This window comes from Electrophorus electricus, chromosome 14 (genome assembly GCF_041902795.1).
Source record: "Electrophorus electricus isolate QZ-2024a chromosome 14, ASM4190279v1, whole genome shotgun sequence".
NCBI lineage: Eukaryota > Metazoa > Chordata > Actinopteri > Gymnotiformes > Gymnotidae > Electrophorus > Electrophorus electricus.
In genome coordinates this window covers 11,071,984-11,086,763 of record NC_137510.1, presented here as the reverse complement: position 1 = coordinate 11,086,763, position 14,780 = coordinate 11,071,984, and the positions used below count along the sequence as shown (strand labels likewise).

At 38.2% G+C, this 14,780-nt stretch overlaps 2 protein-coding genes across 15 annotated transcripts in view; both read left to right on the top strand.

Moving 5' to 3' along the window:
• Positions 1–696: 696 nt before the first annotated feature.
• impa2 (inositol monophosphatase 2) lies at positions 697–7,122 on the top strand. 2 transcript variants are annotated; one of them, XM_027005958.3, is made up of 8 exons: positions 697–1,238; positions 2,269–2,402; positions 2,753–2,857; positions 2,937–2,982; positions 3,209–3,317; positions 3,501–3,582; positions 4,004–4,155; positions 5,493–7,122. In XM_027005958.3, exons 1-8 carry the CDS (start codon positions 1,164–1,166, stop codon positions 5,609–5,611), a joined length of 822 nt encoding a protein of 273 aa, XP_026861759.2. In that variant the 5' UTR covers positions 697–1,163; the 3' UTR covers positions 5,612–7,122. The 2 variants fall into 2 exon arrangements, with proteins under 2 accessions (XP_026861759.2, XP_026861758.2); XM_027005957.3 differs by having other exon boundaries at positions 700–1,238; positions 3,474–3,582.
• Positions 7,123–8,965: 1,843 nt separating this feature from the next.
• The window catches only part of piezo2a (piezo-type mechanosensitive ion channel component 2a), an 80,649-nt gene continuing 74,834 nt past the window's right edge, over positions 8,966–14,780 (top strand). For 12 of the 13 annotated variants that reach the window (XM_081695789.1, XM_035530484.2, XM_027005890.3 and 9 more), the window contains exons 1-2: positions 8,966–9,327; positions 9,498–9,742. In XM_081695789.1, the coding sequence (XP_081551915.1) occupies positions 9,696–9,742 (47 nt within the window). In that variant the 5' untranslated portion in view covers positions 8,966–9,327; positions 9,498–9,695. Of the gene's footprint in view, positions 9,743–14,780 lie in introns of all 13 variants that reach the window. The other variant, XM_081695783.1, reaches the window with a different exon arrangement.

Genomic DNA, 14,780 nt, shown 5'->3' with positions numbered 1-14,780 from the left:
TTTATTTGGGAATGGTGGAAAAATAACTGCAGTAAGATTGCAATTGCAAGAGTGAGTGTGGAAGCTGTAAGCCATGCTGTAGTGAGTCTGAATGAACTCACCGTGAGACTGGTGATAATCGCACGAACTCTGGGACTAGACGAGAAGCTCTGAAGAAGAGTAATTGATGTGTACCTCAATTATCTGCAAAGGAAAAACGTGGTAAACTGTTAAAATAAAATATAATAATTATTATATATATATATATATATATATATATATATATATATATATATATATATGGATCGATGTGTATGTATGTATGTATATGTGTATGTGTATATATATATATATAAATAAAAAAGCGGCGCTCACTCTCCAGAGTATTTACCTTTGTTACTTCACGGGGACTTCATGTTTCCTTAGCAACTGTTCCGTGAGTTACTGAAGTTGCACTCTAGGGAAACGTGATCGAATTGGCGTTTAACACTCAATAAGTACTGATACATTTTAAATTAGGGTTTGAACTAAACTAAAAGGGGTTTCAATGTCTTCTAATAGAGGGCCATTACGTAAACGTGAGAAATACTGCCCCCTGTGAATGTCCTACGTTCATATCTTTAAGTGGCTGGGTTGGGTTTTTTTTTTGTTTTGTTTGTTTATTTTTGGGTTATTTTTTATTTTTTATTTATTTTTTGATCTTTGTAGTCGCTGTATAAAGAAGCCCAAACGCAGTTAATTCTGTTGTCATCCTGTTATTCACTGGAAAATTCTTCCATTGACAGGCGACAAGTAGCCTAAACTAAACTACTGTACGAGCTAAATAGGCTTTACTAGGTTACACCTGATTTGTTACGAGCATTTAATGAATTAGTCCCTGTATAATCGCCATGTGCCGTGCTATAGGTCTGCCGCGACGTTAATTATTCAGGTCCAAGCATCACTGAATTGTTTTGTAGGCCGGGACGCAGGTAGGCAGAGGTAAAGTGTTGGGCGATAGGCACACCAGGGCTGCTTGGACAACGGTGCATTACACCAATGTCGGAACTATCCGCCGTCGGACGACGCATTTTAAACTTACTGCGGAAACGCTAACGTCGAAGGCAGCTAACAATGACCAGTGTTTTACGGGAAGCGTCGATTTCCCTCGTTTGAAGGTTTCTTGTAAACCGCCTACTTTCAACATGACCTCTACAGACAGCGACTGCTGGGGCGAGTGTCTGGATGTGGCCGTGCAGATAGCACGCAAAGCGGGCAAGGTAGCGTTGACACTCGACGGCGTCAATCGTACCCCGTGTTGCCTTACGCTGTGTTATGTTTAGAAATATTGTGCTTTGCAACGTACTCTTTCTTTAGAAGACAGCCAGTCTGTGTTTTGTCAGCTATCCTCTCGCTAATGCAGCAGTAATTGAGGTGAAACCGCTAGGCTTTGTAAAAATGTGTTGTAGTAGGATATACTGTGGTATTATGTCTCGATGTTTGAATCCACGTTGCATAGCCCATTACAAATTTTTAATATTACAATAAGCGCACTTGTTGTAAAGCAGGGATTCATCACTGGGTCACAGTAGTGAAAATATGGATGCTTTTATGTTTTTACATAATTTTCCATCAGAATCTTCTGTCGGAGATGTTTGTGATCCTAGTCTGAGAAGCAGTTCACTTTAGCGACAAATTTTGTTGCCGTGACTTACTACGTGAGATAAGCTTGTACAACTGACCTTTTCCTTCTTCCTGTTGATATAAATAACCCATCTACTTCTACTGATATATCCCAAATAAACACAATAGTCACCAGGACCAAAATGACTCCCACAGAACTAAACGTCCAGAATGACTTTAACATTCAGCGGCCATTCTGATGTAGTGGATTCTGTAGTTTTGTTGTCTGTCTTTGTTTGTTTTCTTGTCTTAGAATAATGTGATAAAGAATATTATTGCAAGGGAAGTCAGTTGTGTACGTTTCATGTTATCTTGTCAAACAATAGTGGGCTTTTTTTTCTCTAGATTTTTTCACACATTACATGCACCATTCTAAGAATGCGCTTAGCTCCGCGAACAACAGCATTGCCCAGTTTAAGGTTTAGATATTTTTCTTGTTTTAATGACAACCTCTAATAGAGGCTCTGATCATTTGTTAGTGGTGTGTGTTAGAGCAGTAAAATCATTCAACTGTGCACTGTTTCAGAACTCCAGGTCTGGATTCATCCACCTTGAGCCTAATGAGTGTTTGATAAGGTTTGCACAAGGGTACATCCACAGCAAGGTGGTGTTCTTTCTGTCCCCCAGGTGGTACAGGAAGCTGTAAAACAGGAGAAGCGTGTAAGTAGTAAGAGCACACCCACCGACCTGGTGACAGAGGCTGACCATCAGGTGGAGGAGCTCATCATCTCCACCCTCAGAGAGAAATTCCCCTCACACAGGTTAGGAATAATATATGCCAGATATTACCACAATATGAGCCTATCTGGACTGTGTATATATCACCATGGTAACAGCAAATGCTGACAAATCATGAGAGCTGGGTCCCTTTTAAAATTAGTAAATTAACTGTTGGGGGGGGGGGCATGTGTTAACCAATGTGCTACATTTAAAGTTTGGTTATGCTCTAACAATAGTCACTAACTGATTTTTAAGTAGCACATCTCATGCTTAAAGGATCATGTATAATGACACACTATGTGTGTGGTATGAATTTGGAATGACTACTGTGAAATTTGTAGAGATAAATAGATTGGGGTTTTAGTTTCAGATTTTACCCATTTTATTTCAGGTTTATTGGTGAGGAATCTTCTGCTGCAGGAGAGAAATGTGTTCTAACTGATAGCCCAACATGGATAATAGATCCTATAGATGGCACTTGTAACTTTGTCCATAGGTATGTACTCAGTCCTTATATTTCGTATGTTAATTTGCTGGAAACCTATGGCTTAATTTCAAATCTATTTTATTTGCAGTTTCCCCATGGTTGCAGTAAGCATTGGCTTTGCAGTGAATAAAGAGGTAGGGCAATGGTAAAATCCCAATAACTTGGAGTATGTTTGAGTTATTGGGATTTGTAGAAAATGATTAAATATTGACATAATTGGTATTTGCAACCACTGCCAGTTGTATGAATTTAGCAACTTTCTTAATTATCACTATGATTACACTGCAGTATGTTGGTATATTACTCTGTGATCTAGAATATCTGAAGTGAATTCATCATATTAATTTTCCCAACCTACAGCTTGAGCTCGGAGTCATATACCACTGTTTAGATGGAGCGTTATATACTGGCAGGAAAGGCCATGGGGCATTTTGCAATGGTGTACGACTGCAAGTTTCAAAGGAGAAGGGTGGGGCCTTTGGTCTTGTTTGAAATGCTGTGGTCACTTTGGTCTAGATCTGTTGACTTTGCGTTTTATCAATTTACCATACACTGAACTTAAACTGTTTACATTAGAAAATGTAATCCTTTTCAATGACATACAGGTCTCTTCTTATTGTGTTAGACGTGTCAAAAGCTTTGATTCTGACAGAGATCGGGGCTAAGAGAGACCCTCACACACTGGATATTTTCTTGGGGAATATGAAAAAGCTGCTGAGTGCGCCTGCCCATGGGTGAGACATGCTTGCCTCCATTTTTGAAAAGCTCAAATATGCTAAAAACATTCACACTAGAGGTTCTCCCCCCCCAAATGCTTCTTACTGTTATTGTTCAGAATGATGCCCACTAGACCTCACTGCCACAGCGTTTTGCAGTATAATGACCATGCTTGCATTGTAGAGTGGATAAAACACAATTTTGGGGGGGACCAAGCCTAGCTTGTGGCATTCTTAGACAGTGCATCAAAGAAGCTGTTTCTGGATGTTACTCATTTGCATTTACTGCATTTGGCAGACACTCTTATCCAGAGCAACTAGTGTTAGGAGTCTTCCTCAAGGACTCCTGGTGGCATAGCATGGAGCACTTGCCCAGTTGGGGACTGAACCCCACAGTTTGCACAGTACACTGTACTACTTGGTCTTTCTCTATGCACAGGGTGAGGATCATAGGAAGCTCAACTCTAGCGCTGTGTCACATAGCTAGCGGTGCAGCTGAAGCCTACTATCAGTTCGGCCTGCACTGCTGGGATGTCGCTGCAGCGGCTGTAATCATCAGAGAGGCTGGAGGCTGCGTGATGGACACCACAGGTTAGTGCCCCTTTCACTTCTCATTCACATAAAGGAATTAAAGGAACCTATCGCTGAAACTTTTCTAGTCATTTATCATTCATGATGGCTCCTTGTGGTGATCGAAAATCTAATCAAAACCATAAAAAAACATTTACACAGAAATGTTTGCCAGCAATATCAGTGTGGATCTGGAAACATCCTAAATGTAAGGACTGCCTTTAACAGAACATCAAATTATACTGTCATCTTAATTTTAGATATCTAATACGAGATATCCATGTAAGGATGTTGAAATTGGTTCAGACCTCACACACACAACCCTACTTGATCAGCATTGTTACAGTGATGGTGCATTCAGAATTTTAATGGAGGAATTGGGTCAATGTCCCATATTTTCATATTATTCAGACAACCTATAATGGCCCCTTTCCAAATATTTCACATAGTGTCAGGGAGGTGAATGTGACTTTATAATTCTGCAACAGTGGGCAAGTGAAACAGAGCTGTCCAACACATTTACACATATTAGATTGTCCTTAGTTTTTATATAAGGCACTACCAAAGCACGTCTCAAAAAGTTGTTTAGCTGAGGTCTTGAAATAGCACCACTAAGATACCATGGCCTAACTTAAAACTCTGATTGCCCATGCATGCTTAATTTATTTCCACACCAATATGTTTTAAGTATTTATGAAACCATTTTGCAGTTTTGTTCAGCAAACCTCCAAGAAATTCAATACTATGTGTTTTTAAGGACTTATTATAAAGGTTACTATGTGTTCAAAAGTTTTTGACATACAGCATGGCCTGTGTTATATTCCCCATTGCCAGTGATTTTTGTGAATACTTGAGCTTGAGAGAGAGTGATGACTGACAGACACTGTTTAGTGGAAGGTGGGCAACAAACTTGACAGGCCAGTTTGTGTGAGGGTGCACAAAGGGCCTCTGTTGATGAGGGCATTGAGGTTGGGATCATGTGGTCGGTGAAATGCTTCCTCTTGCTTTCATGCTGCCCAAAAGAGAGAGATGGAGAAACATTTAGGGGAGAGAAAGAGACACAGAGATGGAGGTTGCAGAAAGTAGCACACTTTGAGCTCTATGCAAAGAAGCCATACTACTTCTACTTTGTGTGTGTGTGTGAGTGTGAGTTGATCTGTTTTAAATTCACTCCTTCAATCACTCCTTTGACCAAGAGAGGTGCTAGAGAACTGCCCTGGGTCTAACCCTGTAAACATTTGAATATTGGCACTGCATTAAAAAAACAGCAATTGTACTTTCTATTGTCAGTACTGTGATAGACTGTTCCATTGCTGAAGGATTGTGTGTGTGTGTGTGTAAACATGCTTTTTGCCCAGGGGGTCCTCTTGATCTCATGTCCCGTCGAGTGGTAGCAGCCGGGTCACAGGAGGTCGCAGATTACATCGTCCAACAACTCCAGCCAATCAGCTATGGGCGCGATGACCATGACCCCTGACCCAGTGGCCTGTCATGAACCCTCCTACAGCAAATCTCAGCCTTTTTACCTCAGTCCTATGTTTCTGCCACTTTATCTGCAGTGTATTTTATGCAATGCCTATATTAAGTCCCCCCCCCCCCCCCCCTTCAATACACCATTGGGGATGGCTTAGAATAATGCTTTATATTACAATGCTTTTTTTTTTTCCTGAGTAAATATATAAGCAAATGAAGCATAATACTGTTATATATTATGCAGGGGAATCGCTGCGCACTGGTAAGGCTTTTCCCAACAAGGTGTAGTAACATTAGCCTCTGTATTTACTCAGAAATTAAACAACTCCTTTGTAATTTAAGGCTTCACCATATGCAATATTATTAACAACAGTAAATATGTAAAGGGACTGCTCAGTAGAATGGCACAAATTAAGTGATAGTGAAAGCAAACTATAATGAATTATTATATTATTATATTTATCAACATTGGTATGAGTCTCATTAGTAACTAGTTGAGTGTTATGCACTGCCATTAATTAGTATAATACAGTGAAGAGATTTAAAGGAATTCTATAGTGAAGGTTAGTCATCTGGAAGATGTAAATCATCTGTGTCATTCCATCATGGGAAGTATTATGTGGAGGGTAGACGTAATGGTACAGGCTTAGTTCCCAAAAATCCTAATATAGCCACCATAAAACCTTGGTTGTTGTGCAGAAACTGTTGAAATCCCATTGCACATGTGGGACTCATGATTGTTGGGATTAATCCAAAATTTTATTCTAATTTTGATTTGGTTTAATCTGTAGGAATTCATTTCAAATTTGCAGTTTTACTGTGGAGTATGTCAGTATCTTGGTGGCTGTACTGTGTAGCGCTTATTTATTCACTTTGTGAAAGTTATGTGGGTAAGGAAAATGTAAAAATGTAGCCAGAAGCATTAGATGAGGGTTTAGGCCTAATTTTACTTGGATTATTCCATTAAAATGGATTAAACCTAGTTCTGGGCCTTACTTTCCAAAGGCTGCATTTAAAAAGAGTAGTCCAACAAAACAAGTACTTATGTATCATTATACAGAGTTTCTTATATACACATTTGAAAATTGGGCCTTGGACTATATGAAAGGATTTTCAAATTGAGAGTTTCCATTAACCACTTTCTCATCACCAAGAAACCAGATTGGTCACATACAAAGATTAATAGTCCTTATGGATTTTTTTTTGTTTTAATTGAATTTCAGAAAAGCGCTGTAAAAATATTCACAGTTGTTTTAATATTCACATGTCTATGCTTTTATGACTGCAATACAATTGCTACTACAATAATGACATTTCTCCTTACCATGCTGAACTTCAGTGTGCATGTCGTATCAATATTCCTCACTGATCTCTTCACACTGTGAAATGCAAAGATTTTGTTTATTTTTATTTTTGTAAGCAACTGTATAAATTTAATCAAATCACTCATTATCTAGATAATATACAATATGTTTCCAATGAGTTAAATTATGAATAAACTGAAGGTTTTATGTTTGTTGGTTGGTTTAAGTCATGTTGCACTAGTGTACATGCGGAATATGTCTAGTTGCTAGGCAACAAGGTGAACTGCACTAAATCCACATGTAGGCAGATTAAATGTATCCAGCTCTGCTCCAGTTGGCCAGGCCTGAAATGGTTGCCTTAATTAAACTTGTCCCTAATCTAACACACCCTGTGTGGCTCAGAAGTTAATTTATAAACATCCTGGAGAAATGTGTTGGACAAGGGTTTGAATTAAACTGTAAGGAAGTGAATTTCCAATAGCAGGTTGTCGCCACTGTAGATCAGGGGTGCCTAAGGAAGTCCTGGAGATCTACTGTTCTTAAGTTTAGTTCCAATATACCTCACTCTTAATATTTGTGATATACTGAAAACTATGTTTCCCTGGTATGTTAATTTGGTGTGTGAACGGAATTGCAGGTTGGTAGAACACTCCTTGCCTTAACAATATCTCAGTAACTTTGACATGTATTTGATATTATTTCTTTGAAAACTTAACTTTGTTACTTGTGAAGATGTCCACCAACCATCTTTCACAGTCAAAAAGCCATTTTTGTTGCTAGCCACTTCCTAAATGAAGTGTTAAAATTACTCTTTCCTACTGTGGGCAATATAATAAAAGTAGCTACTAAGGTTTTTTTAAATAGATGTTTGCCCCCAAGCCCTTATTAAATAATCAGCATGGATTGTCCATAGCTGTGTGAGGAAATATGCAATTTTGTTCTGTCAAAACACATGAAAGTATGAAAGTACATTTTTGGACCCAGTGTTGGTATGTACAGGAAGAGATACCTGTGAATAAGCTTTTTGTTGTTTATGAACAAATGGCAAAAAGAGCCAAATAACTATCTTTGTGTATTTAGGTGATACTACTAGATATTGAAATACTGGAATATAACAAATAACTGATTTAGATGCTTATTTTGTGGTGTAGGCTCAATTTTTAAATCTTCACTGTAATTAACTTACCCCAGGTTGTGTTACATCTCACCCCTGTAGTAGGGTGGGCTGTAACAATGGAACTCCTTGTATTTAGCATCAATTAATGAATTCTGTGGTATATCTGGAGAACTTTGAAACATCACTATTTGCAGTAGATAATAAGAGTATGTAAAATTTGAGAGCTCTACCACAAATCTTCTGTAAGTTATAGGTGCTGAAACAAAAACGTGTTACAATTATCCCCGGTCTACTGTTTCAAGAATATTGAAATTGTACCGTTCGACACAAAGCAGATAGACGTCAATTTTTTTTTTTTAAACATAGCCTATTTATTTGCGGTTTTCTGTCGATAGGTGGAGCTACCGTCACTAAGTTTCCCAATAAAGTCTGCTTACTGATACATACTGGCAAATAAATACTTCCATTTTTAGTTCATTTTATTACCCCTAAAGGCTATACAAATTAACTAGCAACAAAATTAGCCAGTTATTAAATACACCATCAAAAATATCAAGAAACAACCAGACTACTAAGCATTCACTTAAGTTGATTCTAACTCAGTTTGTAATGACTTTGGCGTTCCAGTTTTGTTTTGGGTTGGTTTGTTTGTTTGTTTAATTAAATAGAAACTCTACTTCAATCAAATAGTATATTCTAGGTTTCTAGGTTTAGCGTGAACTCAAAAATCCCTTTTGGAAAAAAAGGAGAATTAGAGAATTTCTGCATGCCTCGTCTCGCCGCTAGCTGCAGAGCCCATTAGTTTCGAGCTACCTGATCGAGAAGAAATGGTGGAATGCCCGCGCCACGCCTGTGCTCTTCTCATGGGAGGAGCAACCCGTGTGCGTTCTTCCTCCAGCTGTAGCAAAGCTCTACCTCCCTCTCCATCTCACTGGGACCAGACGTCGCCCCTGCGTTGTACTTGACTTTTGAATGGTGGAGTCGTTTGTCAGTTACGTGGTGGTCTTTCCAACTTTCATTGAGGAGGACAAAAGTGTATGCAGATGAGAACGCGCGTACATCTGTTTCAGTGGGAAAGCGTGTGCGAGCCTCCTTTAAAAGTTAGAAAAAGTTGTCTCTGAAGCTTCACTAAATAATTGAGCCTATAAAACGTTTTGGGTTTTGTTGTTGTTGTTGTTGAGGACATTGAAGCGTGAGACGTGAATTTGACATTCGGTGTTATTTTGGACGTCTGTCTTGTGCCCGGCGACTGGCGCCAGTTTACTTCTGACCTAAAGTTATGACTTCCCCTGTCAACAGGTAATGAGAAAAAGGAAGTTAGTATTCGCTCTAAAATGACATTTTGCCAGCACACATACTAAACGTCCCGCACACGAGAACCTGTACAACAAATGTTTGAAAAGATTTGGATGTCGAAATTGCAGCAGAAGACGGTAATACGAGCTAAAAATCTTTTTTTTTTCCGACAGTGAGGATTGTCATGAGGATTTAGCGAGGTACACTGGCGTTTTCCCGTGAAACAGGGATGTCCTAGGGGCCAATCAGAAGGATGCCCGCTTATCTGCTACTGGAGGACTGGACCTGAAACATACTGATGTTAATAGACTTCAAAATTGTCGCTTCAGCGTAATTTGTAAATCTGAGAAAGACATGGCCTCCGAAGTAGTATGCGGACTCATCTTCAGATTGCTTCTTCCAGTATGTCTTGCAGCAGGTAGGTATTTTTCTTGCTTTTTCTTTTGTAATTTTTTTTCCCTTTTTCTTTTCTGCATACAGAAATACTGATATATTAACTGCATGCTTCAGATATGATAGTCTGTTGATATTATTGATAAAAGAGAGAAATCAAACATATAATAATAGCATTAAACAGTAGTAATAATAAGACGGGTTTTTTTGTAAATAATAAACTATAGATACATTTAAAGCCACCTATAATTAGATATCAGTTAGGTATAGGGCTTACATTTAAAATCAAGCATATTTAGCATTATTATGACAAACAGAATTTGTTTATGATTCCAAAATATTACTAATTTATGTGTAAACAAATATATTTCTTACATAATTAGTATGCAGTAACTCATAATTTTAGAAAATATAAGAAATCTAGAAACTTGTTGGTGATGTTTGTTTAAAACAATGTGGGATATGTGGCTATAAGTCAAATTAGCATTGTGAATTCGTCAGAGATCATATGCACAGTAGGAATTTAGTTTAACTATATGGCATTTAAATAAGATTTAATATGAAATAGGATAGTCACATGTGAGTTATGTACTAAGTGTCGCTTTTTATGTCTATATTCAGTTTGTAACAAAACATTGTAGTTGTCTTTTATAGGTAAAAATAGTTGGCATATCAAATCAATATGAGTGCTATTATAGAACTGCAAAGAAGGTTCACAAAGTCTATATCAAACTTTACTTGATTAATACCACTAATAAAGATTCGGTGTTAATCTTTGTGCTAATTTTATACTTTTCTTATTCCTGTCATCGGTGACATAAGTTATTTGTTTAAGATGTAGCAGATGTACTTTATGGACTGTCAACAAACAAATGTACATTTCACTTATGTATGCGGTCTAATGTGAACTTGGGTAACAGCTGTCTTCAGACTCTTCCTGGGGGTCAGCTGAATGTTTCTTTCTAGCAGCAGATATGCACACACAAGCTTAATCAGTTCTTAGGTCAGTGCTTATGAGAGTCAGACAGCCTTGCACAGACATTAAGGTGTTTCCACATTTGCTTTGTTACAAATGATCCTCTCGCATTGCCCATTTCTTTATTAAGACAGCAACAATTTGCTTCTCATAACTGAGGGAGTGGGCAGGCTGCATATAACACGGAAACCTGCACAACTTTTTAACATATGACAAAGGTAGATGTGAATGCACTTGTAAACCATATAGCTGTAAGCCATACATAACCAGTTGGCAAAGATGTTCCTTATATACACAGTTAGGTTTCACAAAATAAGTAGTGGCTTTTGTCAATGCCTCACTGTGTCTGTCTAGGACTGTGAGCACAGTAGGTTATTTTTGTATCCATTGTTGTAGAGATACAAAGACTCTTTCAGACTTTTTCCAACTGATGTGTCACCAAATGTTTTGCATATGTGTCATCGGGATTTTTGGTAGTTGCGATTTTATGAGTTTGCCTGGAACTGTTAGTATCATGTATTTTTCCCATTAAAAGCACTGACTGAACACTATGACTGCAAAGGAAAGCTTTTTCCTTATTTTGGTTTAAGCATATTCATTAATATATGTCATATTTTAAGTTTTGAATGTATATATGCTTAGTTAATGTTGTTAATAGTGATTTCTATATCACATTGCTTGATATATTTTTAATTCCTGCGGTCAAGCAAGTGTCCATGACATGGTCTGCAGTATTAGAGATTGCGAATGGCTGCTGTGTATGATCTGTGCCCTGCTCTTCCTGCCGCCCCGTCCTCTGCTTGCCCCTCCAATCCTGCGTGGTGGTCTCTATGCTGCCCAATACTGTGCCTTTTCACTCACACCTGTAATTGTTTGAATGTTGTCTCTTGGAAACTGAAGAAGCTCTGCTCCTTTCTGTTCAGTGCCAAATGTCTCTTCAACATCTGCAGTGCATGACTCATCGGTTTTATCTACATTTCTTGTTTTTACAGACTCACTTTTTCTTTTCTACATCAGAGAAGCTTCAACAAAAAGTTCCCAAGATTCCCAAACCTAAATGCCTGGGAGAGCTTCTTTTACAACAGCCACAGTTACTGTTTATCTATGATCATATCATAGAGTTTTTCCCTCAAGTTGAAATTTTATCAAGCTCTCTGGAGGAATCAAAGTCTAAACACAACTAATACACAGTGGCATTTGACTAAAAAAAAATCACAAAATTTGACATAGATGTGCCTTGAAAAGTCATCCAGAGTCTTAATTTTAGTTGATGTTTTGTGTGGTTAAACACAAATGCATTTGTTTGAAAATGGTTCTTTTCTAAGTGTTCTAAAGGGCAGATTAACTAGATCTTAGTTTTTCTGCCTGTGTAAATTTTACAACATATTCAATACTTACATAGAAAGTCTCTTTTTCATTTTAGCTTTAGTTGATTTTTCCCTCTTATTCACCAAATAGAGTGTTTATAAATATTAACAGTACACGTTATAACTTAGAACCAAGATTGGTAAACCTAGCCAGAAGCTTTTTTTGGTCCATATGAGTTTTCCTTTAAACATGTTGCCCCAATCTTGGCTCCCTTGTGTGGGATGAGAGTTACGATGAGTCTTGTTTTGTTTTGGCTTAAGTGTTTTATTGCAGTTTTCACATGAGACAAACATTTTGTTTCCTGGGTCTCAGGATGTATACAGAGCCTATAAACTTTATATAGAGATCCCCTCATAAATTAAAGCATGCATGAACAAAGAGTACCAACCAGTGCTTGTACACGGAATCCTTGAAGTAGAAAGGAAACGCTAACATGGTGATTCTCCCACACAGACCTGTCAGAAAAAAATAAGAAACATAGAAGATATTTGCATGGCGTTTTCAAAGCTCTTCTGGTTAGATGCTTTATTACACTATGAAGCATACAACAAGTCTATGAACTCTGCTCTGTCATTATGGTTTAAATTCAAGACTCATCAAAATGAGATGGCCAAATTCAAATGTGACAGCCAAAATCAGAGGGGTGCACAATCTTACGTGATTGTGGAAGCCTTTTGTGAATTTTGTTGAACAGCAAGTAAAACGTATCTTTGTCTAGTAGTATATTTTCCTCTCTAGAACATGATTTATCTCTTTTGTGAAACGTAACAGAATAGAATTAACTTTCTAAAATCCTTAAGCATGAAATTACACCATTAGTGAGGATTCCCAGTGGAAGGTCTTTGTTTGCCTAGGGTTATCCTTAATCTCTGTATACACTGGTTACTTGTGTGCTAAATTCACTCACTGCCAGGTGACGTTAGTTGAACTATACCTCAGTTGAATAACAGTATAATAATAAATGTTGGGTTAAGATTCTCACTTAATGCCCATTTACCAGGCTTACATGTCTGCTTTTAAGGCCTAAGACTCAAACCGGGGGACTAATTCTGATGGACAGTTTGGAAAAAAAGTTGCTTATATACACAATTACTAAACACTAAAACGAAGATAACTAATGTCCTGAAGCTATTACTGGAATGTAGAATGCACAATCTATCATCAGTAGAGGCTGTAGCCTTTCTACACAGCGATCTGTCAGTCATCACTAAGAGAGTCTTAACTTGCTGAAGATGGCACAGACTGCTCTCCAGCCATGTGCTATTTAGCGGCAGCTTAGTGACAGGCTGACGTGTCTGCATGCTTTGTGTTCAGTCAGAGACTGCATGCCTCAGCAGACACAGGCCTTCAGGATACGAGGAGCCAAAGGAGGAACTGTGAGTTCAGAAAGCACTTTTATTGTGTGCCTTCTGGAATGATCAGTGGTGTGAAAAGCTGAATCAGTTCAAAGCTTTCCTGGCCAATACACCCACTATCTTGATCACAGCAAAGGTGACTTTTAGGTGTGCTAAAAGAGAGCGCAGGACCTACAAGCATCTGTCAGTTTGGTCTACATGGTGTAGAGTGTGTCGTATGTTCATATGAGGGAATTGTTAGTCATTGTAATTAACTAAATAAATATGTCAGAAAACATAAAAAAGACTACTCCTCACAGTCTTTCATTATTTCACATACTATGTCAAATATATGAGGCCATATTTCTTTTCCTGTAGGTAACTGATATGTCAAAAGTGGCTCAGAAGAGTACCGTGCAAATCACACTTAGAATTAAACAGATTTTGATCACCTATGTGTTCCTTCTGGGTGTTTCTTTTTCTTCTCCTGCCTCATAGTAGCACTATTCATGTAATTTTATCTTAACCGTTTCCTGTCTGTAATCTGACAGTTCAGCCACTGAAATACACTCAGTTACCTGAAAGCACCTTTTGTGCTCACTCGTTCTGCCACACGAAATCCAGCTTTTTTTCTCACCCCTGCAATTAAAGAGAGGTTAGCAGAAACAGGCCAGCTGTATATCACCCTCAGAAAGCTCAGATTTGTGGAGAAAAAACAGAGTGCAGCCATTGCAGTTGTATGACTTTATTTATCCCTGTGTAGAAATCCCTCTGATGATTTGGCTATCTTTTGGACATATATGCAAAATCCCAGGATGTGATGCAATAACCTCCATAATCCATATGTTATTATAATTATTTATGATAATACTATTTTCTTATCATTCTAGTAGATTCTTCTTCTCAATAGCAGCACGAGCACAACCTTATTTTGTTCCGGAAACATTTATAGAAGTTTGCATGTAAGTGCACCTGGACAACAGCAGTAGTCAGCTGTTGGATTTTGCTGGTGGCTCTGGGGTTATATTATGGCAGCACATCTTCCTGCTGTCCTCTCTAGCAGTGCTAGCTGGGCCAGACCAGCCAGGGAGTGAGACGCAGCTGCAAGCCCGCTGTGTTTGTGAGACGTGTTAAGTGACGAGAGGACGCTGAAGGTTAACAATACAGTGCTGCTCCAGCATGGACCCCACTGAATGATGCCTGAGCTCTTTGGTTGTGAAGCGTCCATTCGCAGACAAAGCAAACATCACACCAAGCTAGATGTTGTCATGTTATCTATATACATATCACAGAATGGTAACTGTTATCGAAATTGTTCTTTGTTTAAATTATCAGTGCATATTAACTGTAGAAGATTACAGTGCTAAATTCATTGTGGCAGATCT